The sequence below is a fragment of the Danio rerio genome, chromosome 6, assembly GCF_052040795.2.
Source record: "Danio rerio strain M-AB ecotype USA chromosome 6, GRCz13ab, whole genome shotgun sequence".
Classification (NCBI taxonomy): Eukaryota; Metazoa; Chordata; class Actinopteri; order Cypriniformes; family Danionidae; genus Danio; species Danio rerio.
The window spans coordinates 8308537-8333421 of NC_141026.1; the positions used below are offsets into that span (position 1 = coordinate 8308537).

A 24885-nucleotide genomic window follows, 5' to 3' on the forward strand; every position below is an offset into this window, starting at 1 on the left:
ATCTAAAGGCCTATTTTACAAGAAAAGGGCTCTTTTGAGCACTCACACCCTGTCCTAACAACAAGCAACGTGACAAGATTCCAACTACAAGCAATTCTCTGTTTGCATCAAACGCGACGTGTATTCATTCATTTTCTTTTCAGCTTAGTCCCTTTATTAATCCGGGGTCGCCACAGTGGAATTCACTTTGTGAAAGGTGTAATAGCAGTTTCACAGAAAACTTGAACCCACATACCCCTCAGTAAGTCTGTAGTTGTGCCCCTGCGTAAGAAACATTGATCAGTTAAGTACACATATAGGTTGCATACATATATTAAAACATTGCAATTTCGAGTAACAAAAATATAAAGTTATTTAATTATTCATCTACCTAAATAATAATAAAGTGACTTTCATATTGTACACTCCAAAAAAGGGCAGGTTATTTCAACCCAGTTTCGGGTGTAATGGGTTATTTATTTTTAGTGAATTAATAGGACCAAATTTAACCAGTGTTTTGATTGGTCCATATGTAACCAAGTTTGTGTTTAAAAAATACAGTATTTCTTAGATTGTATTCTTTCATAGACCTTCATGTTCATATTGTAATATTATTAACCTTTTTGCTCAACTGTTTCAGGCTCAAATCAATCTTTCGGTGTCAACGAAAAAACTAATCACACTGTTATTGTCGCCAAAAAGAAAAATTCTGCTTCTTTAACCCCCAAACAAGCAGTTTTATCTTGTATAACTTATTTAGTCTATTTTCAGATGTGCAGAAATGGTGTATTCACCGCATCTTAGGTTAATAAGTACTCTCCTGCCTCAATATTTATTTCAATGCATTATATAATTTTCCCTCTGACTTTTTCTTTCTTTTTACTTCATATATTCTTTAATTTGTTTCCCAGTACTGGGTTGCAGCTAGAAGGGTATCCGCGGTGTAAAATATATGCTGGATAAGTTGGCGGTTCATTCCGCTGTGGCAACCCTTGATCAATAAAAGGACCAAGCCGAAAAGAAAATGAATGAATGAATATTTTTTTATTTCTAATCTGCATAATGTTAAAAAAATCAGTAGATGCAGTGTTTAAGGTTGTTTCATCATATATCGTTAACTGTTTTGACATCAATAAACATTTCCTTGACTTGTCATTTATTTCACTACTACTAGGCTACCTGGTCTGGCTGGAGGCAGTCTCAAGATGCGAAAACCAAATCTCGCGAGATGTCCCCATCAAAGACTGAACAGTCGGCGCAAACTCTCGTGAGATCTTCTCCGCCTCTCCGCGTTCAAAATCGGCTGGTGTCAGCTCGCAAGGTAACCCAGATATATTCATTTGTTGTTAATGCTTTAAAACGAAACGCTTCCAGTTGGTTCTGACAGGTTGAAATATTGAATGTGCGTTTGGTTGAATGTGACAGCGCATTGATATCGCTGTGAAAATAAGAGTCGACAGGCCTTCCGCGCGGCACGTAACGTTAGCGTCTGTCTGTCCCTCTCTCTCTCTCCAAATGAATGAAGATCTGTATCACAGAAGATGTGCTGCCGGACGCCTCTTCACACATTAACACCGACTCTGTTCGCTTAGGTTGGGACTGAGATTAGGTATAGGTTTGTTATGATCTTGCGTAATATTAATTTCACCCATCTGCTTCGTGCCAAACGCCTCTGTTCGCAGAGTAACCGATCTTTGTATTACATTGTCAAAGGGTCGTAGGCCTGTACTAGCTCTGGTAGTAGGGAAAAATGAATAATCTAGAGATATGTTCTTGTTTTTAAAGGTCATCATGCTAGAAATAACGTGCAGATCTGTTTATCGCTTGCGTTTTGCTGCCTCGTGACCTCAGTAATGTCGGTTCTCCTCCGGCTTTCAGGAAACCTGGTTTATCGAGGTATTCATATATGAGAAAGCTTTTATAAAACAGAGGACGACTGATGGAAATGTGTGTTGAAGATCATGTGGGATGTGATTTGTGTGGTTTGCTGGAGATGGTCTGGGCGTCAGTACCATGGACAGCACCGCCGGCGTCAGACCCCCGCTGCGTGTATAAACCTCCGTCAGATCATTAATAATCATAACCACTGCTGTCTCAGTCCACTAATGTGTCTTTAACTACGGCCTAGTACTGACATATTAGTTTATTTCCACAATTTCTGTTTAAGGTATAGAAGATTTATTTCAACACATTACCAACATAATAGTTTTAATAACTAATTTCCAATAGCTGATTTCTTTTATCGTTGCCATTATGACTACATAATATAGGGACATTCTACCAAAAATGTAGATTAAAGCTAACAATATTGTAAATAGTGTTAAACTTCTTGCACAGTTTAGCTTCATAAGTGAATCATCAGGAACCATGGGGATTCATGTGGACTTATTTGTATGTGTTTATTTTTAATGTAAAATAGGGTGACCATTGACTGCCATTATAGAAATCACAAAGGACCGCGGATTGAGCTCAAAATTTTCTCTTATGTTCTAAACAACAAAATTCACCTACATCATTGGGTGCAAATTAATTGTTAACTATCCTTTAAGTAGCAATGCTTGCTAAGGTGGGATACGGTTAAAGGGATAGTTCACCCAAAAATAAAAAGTTACTCATTTACTCACCATCAAGTGGTTATAAACCGTACTTTATACTATTAAACACAAAATAATATATTTTAAAGAAAGCTTAAAAACTGTAACTATTGAATTCCATTATAAGAAAAACAATTAAAAGTCAATGGTTGTTTAGGGGTTTCCAGCTTTTTTCAGTATGTCTTATTTTGTGTTCAGCAGAAGAAAGACAAACAGGTTTGTGATCATTGAAATGTAAGTAAATGATGACTAAATTTTCAGATTTGGGTGAAACATCCCTAAACAATTGTTGTTATTAGGTTTAATTGTTGGTTAAGGAGTTGTTTCCCAGTCATTAGTGCAATTATATATGAAACTACAAAACTAAATGTAATTACATGCAGATATTAAGAAATATAATAATATAATATAAACACCATACTGTAGATCCAGCTAAAACATAAACTGTAACTGTAAATGATCATATTTGGGGTAACTATTCCTTTAAATGACCCTATAATATATTATAATATAATATATAAAATAATATAATATATAAAATAATATAATATAATATAATATAATATAATATAATATAATATAACATAGCGAAGAGGTGGCTCAGTGGTTAGCATTGTTACCTCACAGCAAGTACTTTGAGTCCCAGCTGGGCCATATGGCATTTCTGTGTGGAGTTTGCATGTTCTCCTCTTGTTGGTGTGGGTTTCTTCTGGGTGCTCCGGTTTCCCCCACAGTCTAAAGACGTGTTATAGGTGAATTTGGTAAACAAAATTGGCCATGGTGTATGAGTTTGTGTGTGAATATGAAAGTTTATGGATGTTTACCAGTACTGGGTTGTGGCTGAAAGGGCATCCGCTGCATAAAACATATGACAGAATAGTTGGCGGTTCATTCCGCTGTGGCAACCCCTGATAAATAGTGGACTAAGCTGAAGGAAAATTAATGAATAATAATATAATATATTACAATTATTGCGTCATTTTATTTTGACACCCGTTAAGCTGAAAGATATTATCTTACACAAGTTTGTAACTTTTTTAATTTAGTGGTAAATTCTTATGAATTTGTACATCTCAATCATTCAATTTAATACAATTTCCTCAGTAATGTTTAGATACGAGACACACAAAAAAAAGCTATTTAATACAAATGACATCTGAATATGTACGAATCAGACACATTTTGTCAATATGTAATATATATATATATATATATATACTTTTTTTTTTTTTTTTTTTTTACATTGGTGAATTAGGATGAGGATGGTTTTGAGGGAACGTGTTCTAGATCTGAAGATCTCCATCTGGGATCGTTCAGGGAGGACTAGTGGGCTTTTGGTGTGATGGAGGGATGAACAGATTGTCATTCAGCCTGAAGTCATGGCAGGATCCTACTGTAGTTGCTCAGTTCAGTCTCTGTGCAGTTAGTCAGCTCTGTACAGTAGTGAAGAGGAGAAATGCATGTACACATCAGAAGCTCATTCACATTCGCCCACACAGGATTTTGAGACATGATGATTTTTAGTGTCGCTTTGATAATCAGTGGGTTGAAGAATGTTTGTCTGATACGTTTAGATTTCACAGATCATCATTCACATGTAGATAATTGGCTTTAAACTAGAATAAAGCACATGTAGTTTATGGGACTTTTATAAGTGGTCTCAATTCTGTTATTTTATGGTAACCCATTAATTTTCTTTTCGGCTTAGTCCCTTTATTTATCTGGGGTCAGCACAGCGGAATGAACCGCCAACTTATCCAGCACATGTTTTACGCAACGGATGCCCTTCCACCTGCAACCCATCACTGGGACAATTTAGCTTACCCAGATCACCTATAGCACATGTCTTTGGACTGTGGGGTAAACCAGAACACCCAGAGGAAACCCACACGAACACGGGGCGATCATGCAAACACAGAAATGCCAACTGACCCAGCCGAGGCTTGAACCAACGACTTTCTTGCTGTCAGGCGATTGTGCTACCCACTGCGCCACCATGTCACCCCCATAAGAAAAGCAAATTCACATATTTAAGTTTTTAAGTTTTGAGAAAAACATTTTCTTTTCTTTCCCCTTCTCCAGGCTGACTTTTTAATCAAATTTAATGAACAACAATATTGGAAATATCGGGAAATTAAATTTTAAAAAATACATATTTTAAATATATTTATAAAAAAAAATATTATAAAAATTAATTAAATATTTAAACTATTTTTTTTTGCTTTATTAGGTTAATCTAAGTTCAGACACAACATCATAAATCCAATATAAATAATACACATACATGTACACTGACACCATAAAACCACACACTAATTCAATTCACCAAACAAGAAAGTATCAGAAAAACGCAATTATACACTAAATATGTAAATGATAAGCTAAAATATCACATATATACACAGATGCATACATTAAATAACATTCAATAAATCAATCAAACATACAATAGGAAATGTTTTTTTTTTTTTTACATATTTAATACTTCATTTATTGACATACTGAGAGCCTGAGAATAACACTTTCTTTTCTTTCCCCTTCTACAGGAAACAGCAGTGTAACCTTGTTTCTCAAGGCTTTCAGTCTCTTACCTCAGTGGATTGTTCCACACAAAGGACTCGCAGCTTTAAGGACGAAGTAAAACATTGAATCATGGGGAATATTTTTGGCAATCTGCTGAAGAGTCTGATAGGAAAGAAGGAGATGAGAATTCTGATGGTTGGACTTGATGCTGCTGGTAAAACCACCATCCTTTACAAACTGAAGCTGGGAGAGATCGTCACCACCATCCCAACCATCGGTAAAAGCTTTTTCTTACTTTGTAATATTTTTTGTAACATAATTTTATTTGTAATAAAAATTGTAATATCTTTGTAATATACTTTACTCTTGCAATACTATTTAAACGGGTATCTCCAGGCGTAATTCACTCTCTGAGAAACAATACATTTTCAAAAAAACAGCGTACCTGAGTTTAGATGGTCACACTTTACAATAAGTTGATCTGTTTACTAATGTGAACTAATTATGAACAATTGTACAGCGTTTATTAATCATAATTCAACATTTACTAATGCATTATTAGCATCCAAATTCGTGTTCATGTTAGTTAATGCACGGAGTTATCATGAACTAACAATGAATTAGTGTATTTTCATGAACTGACGTTAACTAGCATAAACAAATACTGCAATAATTGAATTGTTTTATTGTTTATTTCAGGGCAGAGATGGCAAAAGTAATCACATCCTTTACTTAAGTAGAAGTACAGATACTTATGTTTAAAATATTCATTCATTCATTTTCTTGTCGGCTTAGTCCCGTTATTAATCCGGGGTCACCACAGCGGAATGAACCGCCAACTTGTCCAGCAAGTTTTTACGCAGCGGATGCCCTTCCAGCCGCAACCCATCTCTGGAAAACATCCACACACACACTCATACACTACGGACAATTTAGCCTACCCAATTCACCTGTACCGCATGTCTGGACTGTGGGGGAAACCGGAGCACCCGGAGGAAACCCACGCGAAGGCAGGGAGAACATGCAAACTCCACACAGAAACGCCTACCGCTCAATTCAGATTTCAATAAATATTATATAAATATTATAATACACACAATATTACAAACAAGTAAAAAGCACTCATCTCAACCACAGTCCAAAGACATGTGGTATAGGTGAATAATACTGAACTAAACTGGCAGTGTATAAGTGTGTGTGTGAATGTGAGTGTGTATGGGTGTTTTTCCTAGTACTGGCTTGCAGATGAGACGCTATCCGCTGTGTAAAATATGCTGGAATAATTAGATTTTTATTAATAAATTGCCCAGTATACTTACATTTGTTTTGAAAAATATTTATTAAAAATATTAATTGAGGATAACAGTATAGGCCTATATGTAAAATCAGTAGGCAAATTCAGAAATTAATAAAAACTGAAAAACAGCATCAATTCTGTATTAGGAAATTTTAACTTTTCAGAAATAAACGAAATAAACCGCTATGCATATATTTTTTAATAAAGTATTTGATTGCTTTAGTATTAAATGTACAAATATTTACAAAGAAAGCACTATTTTTCACTTATTAGATTGAAAGTCCAGAGAAAGCCTATGTAGTATGATCAGAAATGGACAAAAGGCTTAAGCAAAAACAGCATGCTTTTAAAGTGGAATGCATCTATCTTGTTTACCTGTGATCCGAACGAGCAAAATGTATCCTATTACCGTGTAAACAGGGCAGCATCATTCATGTTAAATTTGCCGACTCCCTCTGTCACATCTGCGTAGTCTTCCTTGCCTTTCTCAAAGTAAACTAGCCCACGTACGGTGCGTGATAGCCTTGAAATGGCTGCGGAGTGCAGCATGCAGGCGCGCAATGAGGAAAAATAGACTGACTGCATCAAAACTGCGTTCATATTGAGCAATGACAAGAGATAATATAGATCGCGCCACCAAACACATGAAAATGAAAGTAACTACTGTGGTTGGAAAAATGTAAGGAGTAGAAAGTACAGATATTTGTGTAAAACGTAATAAGTAAAAGTAAAAAGTTAAATAAGTTGTAAAGTACTGATAGCAGGAAATCTACTTAAGTACAGTCTACTTAAGTATTTGTACTTCATTACTTCCATTCTCTGCATCAGGGCTATTCAATTATTTTGTCAAGGGGGCCATTTCATGAAAAGCATCCCAAATGACGGGCCGTAGAGATATGACTCAGATAAGACCCCATATGCTGTATTTTTGCTCATTAAGACACCCACGTTGTATTTTTCAACATTAAAATGATAATATTTTGCATTTTGAAACTACATAACATCACTGCATTGTACAATAGGCTTTATTTTTACAAACATTCAAATGTTGTATTTCAAAGCACAACAAAATCAGTGCATTGCTTAAGTATGCTTCTTATTCAGACACATTCATATATTATGTTTTAAACTGTGTAAAAATTAGGGATGCAACAATTATAGATTTTGGTTGTACAATTATATAGTCTGAAGAATAATGATGGCTTCACGGTTGTCATGTCTAATGTAAATGTAAGCGTTGTATTAGGTATGTATTTAAATGAACTGTTGTTATCATCTTCGTTCATACATACAGATCATTTTAATAATTTGTAATAATTCGTCTCACATATCTTTTGTTTACATTGCACTGAAAGCCATGCACAACTCTCACTGGTATGGCGTAAGATGTTTTTTACTCAGCGTGTCTGGAAGGCGCGAGTGCATCGCTCCGCTTGCGCAAGCATATTGGCATATATGGGTGCCGTTTGCGCCCACTGTTCTTGCGTAAACCTACCAGAGGCCGCTGTCGACCCACTGTTTGTCTGACTGACTGGCCGGCCGACCAATCCAATCGACTGACCCACCCTCTTCCTTGCCAAAACCCACCCAATTTTATCGATTGACCCGCCCACCCAATAACTTCCCTTAAACCCAACCAACGGTTTCTGTTGTTCACTTGTTGGTTTTTTTTTTTTTTTTTTTTTGGATTCTGTTTATGTCTTACCTGATTTCTGGAGCCGCTCTCGAACCCTATTGTCGTCGTCAACTCCTCTTTGCGTCTCAAGTTTGCCAACATACACAAACTGGTTGCAGCGGGAAAGCCCTCCACACGGAGGTAAGCGGTCAGCTGGTAAGCGCGAAAAGGAATGACATCATACTGCCCCGAAGCGCTCATTGTAAAAAAATATATAAATAATAATAATGATAAGAAGAAGCCAAGAACTAGCCTGTGTTGGCTGCTATAGTTAATCCATGCGTGCTTATTAGCCTTGGTGTAGCTTTAAGCTCGGAACTTTAAACTAGCGCACAGGTGGCATAACTTTGTTTAGTTGCTGCAGTTTCGCTCCGTGCAACAAAAAACGCAGCATTGAGAAGCCTTAAGCTTAAGTATTTAAATGTTTTCGGCTGCCCGCACCACTCACTCGCTTAATGTCAGGTGACTCACGCCCTGCGCAGCCCTCAACTGCAGCTCGTGTTGTATTAAACAGACGCACTTCACTTCATAAATATAGCAGCCGTTTTTCGACTGAACTAAATTTATTTTTGATGTCTTGGTCACTCTATTTGGAGGGCCGGAACAAATTGCCTCGCGGGCCAAGTTTGGATTAGTTTGGATGTACGCATGGCTGCATTTCAACGAACGCTACGGGGTGGTATGATGCCATTCCTTTTCGCGCTAGCAGCTGACCACTCACATCCATTAGCAGTTTGTCCAGTGGCGCACCACATATATCAGAGGAATTGAGACGCAAATTGGAGTTGATTATGACGAAGGGGTTCAAGTCTGGTGCAGAATGGCTCTGGAAAGCAGGCGAGACAAAAACAAAAGCCAAAACATAAAATAAGCAAGGTGAGAATGTGGTAAAAACTGAAAACGTGGTGAAAAAATCAGGTGGCCACGAGTGCTTTTCTATTTCTGGATTGCTTTTCAAAACACTGTCGGTTGGGTTTAGGGTAGTGGGTGGGCGCTTGTCAATCAGTGCTTTTGAAAATACTATTGGTTGGGTTCAGGGAAGGAGAAGAGTGTCAGCCTCTGGTGGATTCATGTGAGAAGAGCGAAATTTGAAATCTGAAAAAGCATACACAGTGGCCTCTGGTGGATTTGCGAAACATAAATTGCAAAAAGTACCTCCTGGCAGGTATTTAGCGCTCTCCAGAAATGTAGGTACAGGGGTATGTAATCAGAATGACCCTGAGTTGGAATTGTACCATCGACATGAGTAGAATGATATTGTAAGTGTGTTTACTGTACGTCCGTTTGTGATGTTTGTGTTTGCCAGGCTTTAATGTGGAGACAGTGGAGTACAAGAACATCAGCTTCACTGTGTGGGATGTTGGTGGTCAGGATAAAATCAGGCCGCTCTGGAGACACTACTTTCAAAACACACAGGGTGAGTTACACACACACTTCGCTTCTCCCACTTAAACACCAGTTACATTGAGCAGTTTATGTAAATGATTGTAATTTGTCTGTCGAGTTGAGCAGAACACACAGCATTTACTTTTAATCAGATTGCTTGGGTATCTGTTATTATTTGGAAGATTTCATTTTAAATCAGATTTGTTACCTTTTTTCAGTATTGTTTAGTAAAAAATAAAACATATCTCCCCCTTTTGAACTAAAAATGTCACTGTAATACCAAGGTACTGTAATGGCGAATTATATTCTTCCCATTCACAAGGAATACGTTTTAATGTGAAGACTAAAATTAAATAAAGTCAGACAAAGATTGTCTTTTAATTGCTTTATTTCTCTGGAGAATGATCAATTTACACACAGACAGCTTCTGTGAGCAAAAGCATCCCAAGGATGGGCTCACAAGCATTTTTAAAGACAATGTTAAAGCTCCTTGACTCTTAAGCAAACAGTAGATTACACATAGCTGTAATAGCCCGATGATTATAATGCATTCGATCTTTACTTTAGCAAAACCTTTATCAATTTCTAATATCTATATATTTATGTCAATCATTAATATATGATCATCAATGTTAAAAACTTTAAAATGTTTACTAGTAGCTGAAGCAACTTTTTAAAATTTGTACTAGTTTGAGAACACTGAAATAAAATTAAAAACAACAAAAACAAATGTAAAAATATAAAGTAATTTTTTTATTTAATCAAAATTTAAATGAAAAAGAGAAATCTAAAACTAAAAATTAGTTACAATTGAAACAATTATTACAAATATAACAGTGGTAATCATCACATACTTACCTCTGACACAATCATGATAATAATAATAATAAAAATAAAAATCTAAAAACAAAATATTGTTTCAAGTGAAACTGTTATTTTAAAAATGAACATTGGTAATCATCCACATACTTAACGCTGACGTAATAATAATAATAAAAATGGAAATCTAAAATTAAAATCAGTTACAAAAATAACAGTTAAAAATAATAGTGTAATCATCCACATACTATAACTCTGAAACAAAAATACTAATATTAATTAATAATAGAAATGGAAAAATAAAACAAAAAAATTGTTACAATTGAAACAGTTGTTGCAAAAATAACAATAGTAATCATCCACATACTTAGCTCTGACACAGTAGTAATAATATTAATAATAAATGATAGCAATAATGGAAATCTAAAAATAAAATTTAGTTACAGTTGAAACAATTATTGCAAAAATAACAATAGTAATCATCCACATACTTAGCTCTGACACAATAATACTAAGTGACAATATGGAATTTAAGTCAAAACGTTGAATTGGATATTAGGGTTGAGTTGATAGATGATGCCATCATCCATCGCCAATGGCCGATAGACATCATGATGCTGAGCTGGCATCGCAGCAGCTACCCTCTCGCCAAAAATACACACGCTCCCATTTACACTAATACGTCTTAGTGTTAAAATTACATTTTAGAACGAAAACCATCCGTGTCCCCACTGGTGTTTCACCTAGCATTTCTGAAAAGCTCTCCTTCCACACTATACCGCTGAAAACACACATCATGTCACCACACAGACACAAACACACACTGTCATACGCTGCAGCGTATGCGTGGGTCTGAGCTCCAGCAGTCAACCCAGAGAGCAGTGCACGTTGGGCAGTTCATAAAGGATGTACTGCTGGATCTCGTCTCACTATAGTTGTTAAACGTGATATTTAATTCATCTTCCCTATCTAACGACTTCAATCTTTTGAATCTATCAGGTAACGTGTGACAGCGTCAGTACACTGCTTTAATCTTTCGATTTCACGCGTGTACTTAGTAATTTTAGGGAAAACCTCAGACACTGTTTGTTGGTTTCTATTGGTTGTGCACCTTTTTTAACAACCAAGTTTATGGACGCCATTATAATACAGATCTATCTACCTATTCATGACAGAGTCCTGCTGAAAAAGTGATTGACAGGTGGTAATTTGTGTTAACTTATCTTTATTTATTTAGGTCAGGTAGTTAAAACGGTAGGCTACAAATAACTAATTTGTTATGAATACATAAATTATTTACAAATAATTAATTCACCATGCCATTATCCATCGCGATGTTTCACAATTGACATCGTACAATGCCAAATTGGACGACATCTCCCTACCCTATTGAATATAATCTGTGCAGCCTTTTTGTTTTGTTTTGTGTTTGTTGCTTGTTGAGTAAGTCTCTGTTCTTCACCTCTGCTGTTTTGTGGTCAGGTCTGATCTTTGTGGTGGACAGCAACGACCGGGAGCGGGTGAACGAGGCCCGAGAGGAGTTGATGAGGATGCTCGCAGAAGACGAACTTCGTGACGCTGTTCTTCTCGTCTTCGCAAACAAACAGGTAACAAAGCTTTGCGTAGAAACTTTTCCCTTCAAGCTTATTTTTCATAGATCTCTACTTTTGCATGGGAAGTGTACGCATGTTTTCTCCCTGGTTTTGTGTGTACACCATGTTTATAAATAAGACACCAAATCGTTGCTGCGTCCCAAATCGTATACTTATGCTCTATTCTACGCCATTTTGTAGTATAAACAGTGTAAGTAGTGTGTTCACACTGAAAACTCTAAAAATAATAAGTGCACTTTAATTACCTGGATGATGCACTCATTCAGCCGGTAAAGTAAAGTGTGTAACGATGGACACTTCACGCACTCAACAACCGCAGGTTTGCTCACGTAGCGGAAGGGGCGGAGCTATTGTGCGCACATGTTGGATAACTTTATTTATTTTGGATTGTGAAAGCAAAATTCTCCTACGAAAGTGATTACAGCGCCTCCAGATGGTGAATGCAGTTACACTCACGGCAGGTATTATTTGATAATTTGGTCGTTTATTTCAGTGATTTGGCAACCATCAAACGTCATTAGGGAAACGGTTTGAATTTCCGCTTAGTAAAAAACCATTAGTGTGCCATTTGGGATGACACTACATACATATACTAAACTGTTGAGTGTGTAAGTGCATAAGTACATAGTGCATGAGTGCATAGTGTATAGTGTGCCATTTGGGACACAGCTCCTGTTTTAAATCAACTGTTCACTCTCACTAACTCCTCTGCTATCATGATTGTAATCTTGACTTCAGGATCTGCCAAACGCTATGAACGCTGCCGAGATCACAGATAAACTGGGCCTTCACTCGCTCCGCCATCGTAACTGGTATATACAGGCGACCTGCGCGACCAGCGGCGACGGCCTGTACGAGGGACTCGACTGGCTCGCCAACCAGCTCAAGAACAAGAAGTGAGGCCGGGTTTTCATTATGCGGCGCTTTGGGAACGGGTGGGATTAATTTGGCCTTTGGAATCGTTACGTTTGTTCTTTTGCTTTGGATTATTTTGTGTTGAATTCTGGGAAATACAGTGTGTGTGGTTTATAGAGCCTTAAATGCTCTGTGTAAATCATCTGTATGTTTGTATGTACACACAGACAAAACAAAACTGATTTTGTCGAAATATTGATATACATCTGATTTAGTCATTTTTTTCTGTATAATGAACTGCCGTCAGTATTTACAGTACAGTGCCATTCACTAATGCTGGTAATCTGAGTAAATACGTCTTTTTGTTGAACCTTTTGCTCAGAATATTAAAAGAAAATTAAAATATTGAAGGGAGAGTTCACTCAAAATGAAAATTCTGCCATCATTTACTCTCATCTTTCAAGTGTTTCAAGCCTGTTTGAGTTTCTTTTAGTATAACTAAAATAGTTATACTGAAGAATGCTGGGGAGAAAAGAGCCATTGAGTTCCACAGTGTTTTATTTGATTGTTTTTGTTGCTGCTATGGATGTCAATGGCAAAACATTCTTCAAAATATCTTGTTTTGTGTTGAACAGAAGAACCACTTGAGTAAATTCGTTTTTGGGTGAACTGTCCGTTTAAGTAAAAAAACAACAACAACTATAGAATATTACAAGTGTGGTTTATTTCTAAACTCATTTCGAGAGGATCACGTGCTTATGATCAACACGGCTGGCACCTCATTAGCTCTGTAATCTGCTCTATTAGATGATTACGGAAGCGTTATAAATAACCAGAGGTTTTCACTCCAGTTATCTTCGTCTTGAAGTTTTCCCCTTCCACCCCTACTTCCCACCTTTTTTTCTGATAGGGCGACACTGTGGCCCAGTGGCTAGCACTGTTGCCTCATAGCAAGAACACCGCTGGTCCAACCTCCTATCGGGCCTGTTGGCCTTTCTGTGCGGAGTTTCTATGTTCTCCCCGTGTTTCCTTGGGTTTTTCTCCCGCCTTCCAAAAACATACACCATAGCCAATCGACTAAACCAAATTATCACCCAAGACAACCTGAGTTTACACTTCTCACACGGTGACAAGCAGGGGAGTTCTTGAGACCTACCTGAGCTCAAACTCCCCTCTCGCCCTTCTATTCGGAGGGAGCCCCAGGCTCGAGGATATTACGAGCTCAGGGCTCTCTCCCGGGACAGCATGCTAATTACGCTTTATTGATTATCAGCTAAGTGTGAACTCTTGAAATATGGATTTTTTAAATGCAGCGTTTATTTAAATATTGCAGTAATTGCCATCCCAATAAATCCAAATGTGCTAAATATTTTTCATGTATGTTTCTATTGGGATTTTACATTTTTTTGTACTGGGTGATTATGAAAAGGAAAATGTCCAAGGATGATTTTTCTGTTTCACAGGGCTTTACATGTGATAAACATAAAAGCTGAACTCGCTTGGTATTTCTTTTAATTTGATTTTATTTATAATGGGTTGAACTAAAGCCTGTGCCTCTGGGCTCTTTTTTAAAGATCTAGATTCAAAGTGTAAAGCACATGGCTCAAAAGCATTAAGAGCATGTCTGAATCTACTTTTGCTATTTTGATGATGGAAAAATATACTCCGCGACCTGGTGCATGGTTTAACAGGGTTGTGCTTGTTCTCTTAATGAGTTATGGGTGTGTTCTGAGCATAACATGCATTGAACCAATTAGAGTCTCATCTCACATTTCCTTTAGGAGTCAGTTGCATCTTGCCATGGTGCATTAATTATTTGTAAGTGGAAAAACTGAACGCTTCACTAGCGGGAAAACAGTTAAACAGACCATCTGCAGCGCCAGGATAAAGAATGAGCCTCCTCCATTCAGTCTCTTTACTTTACTCCTTTACTTTCGTGGATAAGGAAACGGTAGAAACTCGCGTCACTGAAGACATCCATTAGCCTAAATATTTAATTTCATTTGTTAAGCGCAAAGATTTGTTTCACACTATTTCAGTTTTAAATGAATTTTCAGCAAACAAATACATAAACTATAATAACGTAGTGTGGTCAAAAAAAAATGAGTTATATTATACATAAAACTTGTTTATATTAAAACAAATAGAAAAATTCATATTATAAATTATACTAATAATAATAATAATACCATATAAATGCAAACTGTCATGAAGAAACTGAACAACTTGGAAAATTGGGAAGTTGATAATAGAAAACAGCAGATACACTGAAAAAGAAACATGTGTCTGTCTTTTTGGAGGATGCTTTTAGTGGCCAAAAAACATCTTCAAGAATCACAGTGCTTTGTTTGGCACATTAGTTCGATCTTGAGATCAGAAAACCTCCAAAACTACAGTCCTCCATCAGCATCTCCACAAAATGTTGGAAAGGTTTTAAGAAATAAACCTTGACTCTTGTGCAAAAACAACTGCAAGCATTTGCAGTTTTCTTGTTAATATTTGGAGCAAAAAGCTTTAAGGGTAAACAATAAAGACTTTTACAGTCATATCGGCTTATGTTTACTTTACTATAAGTGCATTGAGCATAAAACTATAAAGATGTTTCCAAAAAACTCAAGAATTGTGTTGTTTCAGCTACTTTTTAAATAAGTAGTTTTAACAAATAGTAAACTACTTATTTCAAAAATGGGCTGTAACAACACTATTCTTGAGGGGTTTTTAATATGTAAAGTTAACTTAATTCTTTCATGTTATCCCAACACAAATTGTTTGTGTGGAACCTAGCATTTTTTACAGTGTATACTATACTATACTATACTATACTATACTATACTATACTATACTATACTATACTATACTTTTAGTGGATGGCACTGTAGCATCAGCAAACTCAATCATCTCTCCCTCTCTTAACACACACTCACTGTTTCTGTGTTTACAATCAGTGATCAGTGTTGTCTTTGACTGCCATGAAAAAGATTGTTAGCCATGAGTGTCATGAATTATGTAACATGCTTATGTGTATTGTCCAAAAGTCGATGCGATTATAATGCAGTTTTGCCTCCTCACACACACACACACACACACACAATGCAGTATCCACAGTCTCTGAACCCGGCGCTTTGTGATTATCTTAGATACCCCGGCTGTGTTTGCATGGCTTTTACTCTCAGTGTGGTGTGTTAGGCGTTGTGGTGAAGTAGAGATAGAAATGCACGTGTGTGTTAAGTCACATGAGGCTGGTCCGTGTCGCATGATGCTTTTTTTGGCCTGTGCTGTACTAGAATAGACACACTAGCTTTGTTTACCTTCACATTTGTTTCCTGTGATGGGCAATAGCTAATTATATGTGACTTTGGACTACAAAACAGTCTTGCATGCATGTATGTATGTATGCATAAATCATTAGAATGGGGTGACACGGTGGCTCAGTGGTTAGCACTGTCACCTCACAGATAAAAGGTCGCTGGTTCCCAGCTGGCATTTGTGTGTGGAGTTTGCATTTTCTCACCGTGTTGGCGTAGGTTTCCTCAGGGTGCTTCGGTTTTCCCCACAGTCCAAAGACATGCGCTATGGGTGAATTGAATAAACTAAATTGGCCGTATTGTGTCTATATGGGTGTTTCCCAGTACTGGGTTGCAGCTGGAATGGCATCCGATGCATAAAACATATGTCGAATATTTGGCGGTTTATTCTGCTGTGTCATCCCCTGATAAATAAGGGACTAAGTCAAAGGAAAATTAATGAAAGAATATTAAGATCATGTTCCAGTAAGATATTCAGTATAATTCCGTCATATTTGATGTTCCATGAAGATATTTACTATATTTTCTATTGTAAATATATAAAAATGTCATTTTCAATTAGTATTATGAATTGATAAGTGCAATTTAAAGCTGATTTCACAATATTTTGATATTTGAGAACCCTCAGGTCCTTGATTTTCATATAGTTGCATCTCAGACAAATATTAGGCTTCTCTAACAAATGAATTCAGCTTTTAGATGATGCATAACTCTCACTTCGAATAAAGAAGACGACACTTATGACTGGTTTTGTGGTCCAGGGTCACATTCATCTGAATTATGTAGTCATATTCCAAAAACATTGCTATATAGTATATAATTGTAATTAGATTATGCCACATTTTGAAGTTCCGCTATTATGCTATTTCAGATTATTTTCATGTATCATCTGATATATAGCTGTTTGTGAATGTAAATGTTTCAATTTTTTGACATAAAACTATCAAATCCTAATTAATCTGTTCAAAAAGTAATCTAAAAGTAATCCGATTACCTGAAATGTGTAACATAATCCAATATTTCATTTCCGTCTAGTGTAACGGAGGCCAGCTCACCAGTAAACCTCACTCCTCTGACCTCTAAAGGTGCTCTAGCCACAAAAGCTAGAGGCCATGGTCTTTAGCCTCCTTGTTAGAGCAACCGACTCCCATGCGGAAGGTCTCCGGTTTGATTCCAGCTCGGAGCGGGTTGCGTAGTGAAGGACCGGCGGGGTTACACTAGCATTACTTTAAATTAGTGATGTGTATGAATACTCATTAAAGGGATAGTTCACCTCAAAATTGTACTATCATTTACTTACTCTTCACTTGATCAAAGTGATTTGTTCTCCTACTTTGGAAGTGGATGGGTGCCAGCAACCAGCATTCTTCAAAATATTACACATAAAGAATCCCATAAAGGTTTAAAACCACATGAGGGAGAATAAATGAAGCACTTTTGGGCGAACTATCCCTTTACGAGTTTACAAAGTAGATCAGCAGTTACACTCATTCCACAAACATCCATTTTTGTTATTTAATAATGCCAGGATATCAGAGAATGACATTCTTTTTTTCTGTAAATGAAAATTGCGATGTTTTAGCTTTTCGTTTAAGTTCAAAACAGATGGAACCAAAGCTAGTGTTTAGATCAAAACTAATGTTGTCTTGAGCTTGTCTTGCATCTGTGTTTCTGCATCCCCCCTTGCCTAAATCGTAAGTCAAACGTGGCACTGTTGCGTAGTCCAAAGCTGTAAATAAAGCTTTTTCCAGTTAGAAGCCCCTCGACGTTGTTGTAGAATTGACTTGGCTAATTGTTGCATGAATAAAACCGTATTGTTCCGTAAAAATCTCAAGCATTGTCTGCATGGCGTGCATGCTGTGCTGTTAGTCCAATAGATACTGTAGGTAGGTATGTAGTAGGGCAACACTATGTATCGTAAGATGTATCGTTATCGCGATAATAGTATATGCGATATACGCATCGCAGACATTTGTCATACATTACGTTTGTTTCATGTATTGGTTGTTTATTTAAATTTGACCAGATGGTACCTTACTATCTTTAGCCCCGCCTCCTCATAAGTTGCTGTTCGGCTATTGGCTGGAGGCCCCAGAGCTGCTGAAAATAAACACAAATGGCGGGAAATGACAGCAGCCAATACATCGTAAAAATGAACGTTATCGTGATAATAGTATATATATATATATATATATATATATATATATATATATATATATATATATATATATATACTGTTATCACAATATATACTTATTGCAATATACTTATCTTATAACATACTTACTATATATCCCAAACGTGGGATAAATTACATTTATTTTATGCATTAGTTGCTTATCTAAATTTGACTAATCAGATGAAGCCTTACTATCTTTAGCCCCGCCTCCTCATTAGTTGCTGTTCAGCTATTGGCTGGAGGGCCCAGAGCTGCTGAAAACACTAACACCCAATTCACACAGGGCTTCAGCGTCAAAACTAGATGGAGAGTGTGTCTGAAGTTAGGACTGATGCAATTGTCATCGCAGCATCAGCTAATAAATTTGGCTGACGCTTCCTTTGGCGCTTGAAAAGCTATAGCATCGCTGCTAAGCGGTGCTGATGGATCCACAATTCAGTTCGACAGCACATGATGTCACCCTTTCAAAGTGAATGGGAAGCATTGACGCTGACGCCCCGTGTGAATGGACCGTAATGGCGGGAAATGACAGCAGCCAATATCGTAAAAAGTATCGTTATTGCGATAATAGTTTATATACTGTTATCACGATATATACGTATATATATATATATATATATATATATATATATATATATATATATATATATATATATATATATATAAATATATATATATCTTTAGGCCCACCTCCTGTTTATGCCTCCTGTTCTGTTATTGGCTGGAGCGGCCCAAACGCGAACCCAGAGCTGAAAATAAACACTTATGGCAGGAAACGACAGCAGCCAATCAGAGTCAGAATATCTGCTGAAGCTTTTACTCACTCATAGTGTTTTAAAGACTAAATGCTTGCACCATGACACGGTTCTTTAGTCTGAATTAGATTTAATTTGATCTCAAGCATATCTGTTTATGTTAATATCATTAATTAAATAAAGGATTTAAAAAGTAGCTAATACAAATAGCAGTTTTTATTATATGAAATATTATCGCAAAACTCAACAACAACATTGCATGTTTTTCCAGCATTGTACAGCCCTGGTAGGTAAGTAGGTAGGTAGGTAGGTAATGTAGGTAGGTAGGTAGGTAGGTAATGTAGGTAGGTAGGTAGGTAGGTAGGTAGGTAGGTAGGTAGATAGATAGATAGATAGATAGATAGATAGATAGATAGATAGATAGATAGATAGATAGATAGATAGATAGATAGATAGATAGATAGATAGATAGATAGATAGATAGATAGATAGATAGATAGATAGATAGATAGATAGATAGATAGATAGATAGATAGATAGATAGATAGATAGATAGATAGATAGATAGATAGATAGATAGATAGATAGATAGATTTGCCACTGACATGATTAGTTGCTTGTTGTGACACTAAACCTATAGATATCTTTGCACAATTTGAATCCTATTAATTAACAGCACACACATGTAGTCTTGGTATGTCAGTGGTTTGTGGCGAACTGCATAATAACGCATCTGCTTCTGTGTTAGTTACCATGTTTCTTGACATATCAACCCAATGAATGTGAATTTCTGTGCGTTCTCACTCATTCAGCGTTTGTTCGTGATTTGTAGTTCAGAAACAAGCACATGTATAGATATAGATATTCAGGTTTTCTTTTGCGCCCAGTGCTGATGTATAATTCAGAGTGCTAACATGATATCTTTGTGTTGTAGGCTTCGTGAGCAAATGGAGACTCAAATGAGAACATGTTTTACTGTACATACAACACAGCTACTTATCCTGCATTGCCTACATCTCTGGAAATGTTTAAGAAAACACTTCCGTTTGAAATATATTATTATTATTATTATTATTATTATTATAAGTTGTTAATATTTATAATGAGTTATTATTATTAATTAAGTTAATCTTAATTAATTTACTTAATTGATAATATTTAAGTATTTATTATATATTTATAATTAATTAAGAACTAATCAATGATATATAATAAGTTAATATTGTTTTGGGGGGTTTTGTCAGTAGTTACATGCTTTCAGTATTTCTTAAAGGGATAGTTCACCCCAAAATTAAAATGTACTCACTATTATACTCATCTTCAAGTGTTTCCAAACCTTTTATGAGTTCCTTTCTTCTGTTAAAATCTAAAGAAGATACTTTGAAGAAAGCTGAAACCGGTAACCATTGACATTACATCACAAAAATACAATGGAAGTCAGTGGTTACAGGTTTTCAGCATTCTTCAAAATGTCTTTTTTTTGTGTCTAACAGAAGAAACTCAAACAAGTGAATGATGAGTAAATGATGATAGGATTGTCGTTTTGGGGTGAACTATCTCTTTAATTTGTGTTTTATTTAATAAACTATGTAGTTTTTGATCATCATTTTGAAATATTATCATTTAGAAGAACGATTTGCAGAAAATGAGAGTTTTTCGACCTTGAATATTAAGTACTAAATGCTCTAAATAATAATATTTAACATATATGTACACTTTAAGGTAATGGCAGATTCGTAAAATAGATAATAACTCAGAAGTGTCCTGTTAATCTTTTTCCAGAGGTGTATGTTGCTAATCCGTCATTCATATGAATCTAATCCAGTTTGTTTGTATGCTTATTTATTTGTGCAATAAAATTATCGGTTTGCTTCTTTTTACAGTCTAAACTTCCTAAATAGACTTTTACCTTTCAAAAAGGCGAGTCTTTTCAACATTCTGTATTATTTTGAGTGCTGGATTGGAAGAGTTACTGAAACAATTGTCATGTAACCTCAGATCATCCATATGCTTGGTTATCATAACATTCAGACAGCATTTCAGCATCTAATGCAAACAGTGATACGTCCGCAAGGCCGTTTCTACACAAGTGTGCAGTGTGAACCGTCCAGTCTGTTAAGTTTTGTGGCCTTAACTTCTTACAAAAGTGTGTTTGGCAAGGTTATTTATTAACTGGGTCACTGAGTTACTCGTTTTAGTTGGTCTGGGAGCAAAAGGGGTAAAAAAAACCATCTCAAATACATTGATTTTGTTCTTTGCATTAAATAGTTTGTGTGCTTATCGAGTAGCTAGGGAGGAAAATTCTAGGGTTTAAGTTTGATCTATATATTTTTATTTATGTATTTATTTCGGTGAGTGTTTTGGTGAATGTGTTTTTACCTTTGTGTGCTTACGGATTTTCTTTTTATTTATTTATTTATTTTATTTATGTTGGGTAAATCATTTTGATGGCTTATTATACAGTGTCAGTGAACATAATCAACGAAGGGGAAAACGATTGAACAGTGAAATAGAAGTCTTAGAAATCATGAACGAAATGTTGTAATTATCTGTTACAGTAGATTATGAAAGATTATTGTTGATTATTATGATGTAGACACCAAAATCTTTCTCTCCCTCTGATCCTTTGACTGTAACACTACACTCAAATAAATAAAAAAAAACGTGGAAACTACCACTTTTTTTGGTTGTGTTTCATTTTTTGTGTCCTTTTATTATCAACTCGGACATTACGTTGTTAGAATCTGAGGAATAAACTAAAAGCAAAAAAAATGTATACTTAGTACTTATACTCACCGGCCACTTTATTAGGTATACCTGTCCAACTGCTTGTTAACACAAATTTCTAATCAGGCAATCAGCAGCAATGTCATGGTCAAGAAGATCTGCTGCAGTTCAAACCGAGCATCAGAATGGGGGGAAAGGCGATTTAAGTGCCTTTGAACATGGCGTGGTTGTTGGTGCCAGACGGTCTGGTCTGTGTATTTCAGAAACTGCTGATCTACTGGGATTTTCACGCACAACCATCTCTATTGTTTACATAGAATGATCTGAAAAATAGAAAATATCCAGTGAGTAGCAGTTCTGTGGGCGCAAATGCCTTGTTGATGTCAGAGGTCAGAGGAGAATGGCCAGACTGGTTTGAGCTGATAGTAAGGCAACAGTAACTCAAATAACCACTCGTTACAACTGAGGTATTGCAGAAGAGCATCTCCGAATGCACAACATGTCCAACCTTGAGGCGGATGGGCTACAGCAGCAGAAGATCACACCAGGTCCCATTAGCACCAATTGAGCATCATGTCAATGCCACAGCCTACCTGAGTATTGTTGCTGACCACAGTGTCTTCATCTTCTGATGGTTACTCCCAGCAGGAGAACACTCCATGTCATAAAGCGAGAATCATCTCAGACTGGTTTCTTGATTTCACTGTACTCAAATGGCCTCCACAGTTACCAGATCTCAATCCAATAGAGCACGATATGGGGGAACAGGAGATTCACATCATGGATGAGCAGCCGTAATAATGAGCTTTGGTAGGCGCCAGTAAGGATCAAGTCTATTCTTACATTTAATTGCAGTTTAAGCAAACAGCATTATTCATTGCTAAGGTGTCACAAAGATCAACTCTGCTCTTAAACTTCTAATAATGGGATGTTACTGATATTTGCACTTTTTGTAAACATGATTGTGAAGACATTTGTCATTTGTTTTTTTTCATGCAAAAAATCATCTTGCTTTTCCAAGCGGGGCAACACGGGAGCACAGTGGTTAGCACTGTCGCCTCACAGCAAGAAGGTCGCTGGTTCGACTCCCGGCTGGGTCAGTTGGCATTTCTGTGTGGAGTTTGCGTGTTCTCCTCCTGTTTGTGTTGGTTTCCTCCGGGTGCTCCGGTTTCCCCCACAGTCTATAGACATACAGTTGAATTGAATGAATTAAATTGACCGTAGTGTATGTGTGTAAATCTGAGTGTATGGGTGTTTCCCAGTACTGGGTTGCAGCTTTAAGGGCTGTGGTGACCCTAGATTAAGAAAGAGACAAAGCTGAAGGAAAATAAAAGAATGAATGAATGAAATGTGATACTTGAAAAAAATATGACAAGGTCTTTCATGCTACGTGAATTTTATTTATTTGATGTTTTAACTGTGTTATTGTTTATTGCATTATTATTATGATTATTATTTATTTTATGTATTTACATTTTTGGTTTTGCTCTTCTTTCCTGTTTATCCAATGTGTATATTGTGTAAAAGAGCTGTTTTCTTTTACTGTATACTTCATTCATTCATTCATTCATTCATTTTCCTTCGGCTTAGTCTCTTCATTCATCAGGGGTTGCCACAGCGGAATGAACCTCCAGCATTTGTTTTACACAGCGGATGCCCTTCCAGCTGCAACCCAGTACTGTGAAACACCCATGCACACTCATTTACACAACTCATACACCACTGCCAATTTAGCTCAATTAATTCACCTGTAGCGCATGTCTTTGGACTGTGAGGGGCTCCCTGAGGTAACCCACGCCAACACAGTGTGCACATGCTAACTCCACAGAGAAATGCCAACTGGCTCAGCCAGGACTCGAACCAGCGACCTTCTTGCTGTGAGGCGACACAGTGCTAACCACTGGGTCATAATGCCACCCTTTATTCTTTATTTAAAAAATAAACTTCTAATCTATTGCAGTTTCTCATGTCGGCCAGGAGAGGGCAGAACTATTTTGAAAACAGCTTTTTACAGTCTACAGAAAAACATTCACAAATTCAGACACTTTTCAGTGCGGAAAGTTTTCTCTTTGCTATGTGTGTAAGAGTGTGTGTGTCTCTCTCTCTGGTTTGTGTTTGTGTGTGTCTGTCTCTCTGTAGTGTGTGTGTGTGTGTGTGTGTCTCTCTCTCTGGTTTGTGTTTGTTTGAGTGTGTGTGTGTGCGCCTGTATCTCTGGTTTGTGTGTGTTTGTGTCTGTCTCTCTCTCTCTCTGTTGTGTGTGTGACTGTGTGCATGTCTGTCTGTCCTGTGTGTGTGTGTCTGTGTGTGCCTGTCGTCATCGTATGTTTCTGTCTGTCTGTGTGTGTGTGTGTGTGTGTGTGTGTGTGTGTGTGTGTGTGTGTGTGTGTCTGTCTCTGGTTTGTGTTTGTCTGTGTGTGTCTGTCTCTCTGTAGTGTGTGTGTGCATGTGCGTGTCTGTGTGTCTATCTTGCTGGTTTGTGTTTGTCTGTGTGTGTGTCTGTCTCTGTAGCATGTGTGTGTGTCTCAGTTGTGTGTGCGCGTCTCTCTCTCTCTGTCCTGTGTTTGTGTGTGTGTGTCTGTGTGTGTGCCTGTCTTTACCGTATTTTTTGTCTGTCTGTGTGTCTATTTCTCCGTTATGTGTGTGTGTGAGTGTGTGTGTGTGTGTGTGTGTGTGTGTGTGTCTGTCTCGTGTATGTGTATGTGTGTGTCTGTGTTTTTCTGGTCTAGTGTGTCTGTTTGTTTGTTTGTCATCTGCCTTTCTGTCTACTGTTACTCTCTCTCCTTGTCTGTGTGTGTGTTTGTGTGTGTGTGTGTGTGTGTGTGTGTGTGTGTGTGTGTGTGTTTATGTGTGCCTGTCTGTCTCTGTTATGTGTGTGTACTTGTTTGTTCAATCAGTTCTTCTCTCTCTCTCTCTCTCTCTCTCTCTCAGACCAGTCCTGCAGGTAGATCTGGTCTTTAAACCTGTTGATCAACTGAGGCTGCTCCTCTGAACACACACACACACACACACGCACACAGACAGGACGACTGAATGATGAACAGGGGGAAATAACTGCAGGAAATCTACCAGTATGAACACAAGTTTTACAAGTTACAAGTTTGCTCAGTGGTTAGCACTGTCCCCTCACAGCGAGAAGATTGCTGGTTCGAGTCCCGACTGGGTTCAGTTTCCTCCGGAT

The 24885-nt window shown here is 37.0% G+C and overlaps 1 protein-coding gene across 2 annotated transcripts; it reads left to right on the forward strand.

Annotated features, from left to right (window-relative positions):
* Nucleotides 1–1248: 1248 nt before the first annotated feature.
* Nucleotides 1249–14007, forward strand: arf3b (ARF GTPase 3b). Of its 2 annotated transcripts, XM_087255125.1 has the most exons (5): nt 1249–1300; nt 5120–5373; nt 9375–9485; nt 11756–11880; nt 12625–14007. In XM_087255125.1, the coding sequence occupies exons 2-5, from the start codon at nt 5226–5228 to the stop codon at nt 12784–12786; spliced, it is 546 nt and encodes a 181-aa protein (XP_087111251.1). In that variant the 5' UTR covers nt 1249–1300; nt 5120–5225; the 3' UTR covers nt 12787–14007. The 2 variants fall into 2 exon arrangements, with proteins under 2 accessions (XP_087111251.1, NP_001012248.1); NM_001012248.2 differs by lacking the exon at nt 1249–1300 and having other exon boundaries at nt 5181–5373; nt 12625–12840.
* Nucleotides 14008–24885: the final 10878 nt, after the last annotated feature.

Coding starts and splice junctions, on each gene's coding strand:
- arf3b (XM_087255125.1), top strand. CDS start 5,226: ATGGGGAATATTTTTGGCAATCTGCTGAAGAGTCTGATAGGAAAGAAG. Junction 5,374..9,374: donor CACCACCATCCCAACCATCG/GTAAAAGCTTTT, acceptor TGTGTTTGCCAG/GCTTTAATGTGGAGACAGTG. Junction 11,881..12,624: donor TCGTCTTCGCAAACAAACAG/GTAACAAAGCTT, acceptor TCTTGACTTCAG/GATCTGCCAAACGCTATGAA.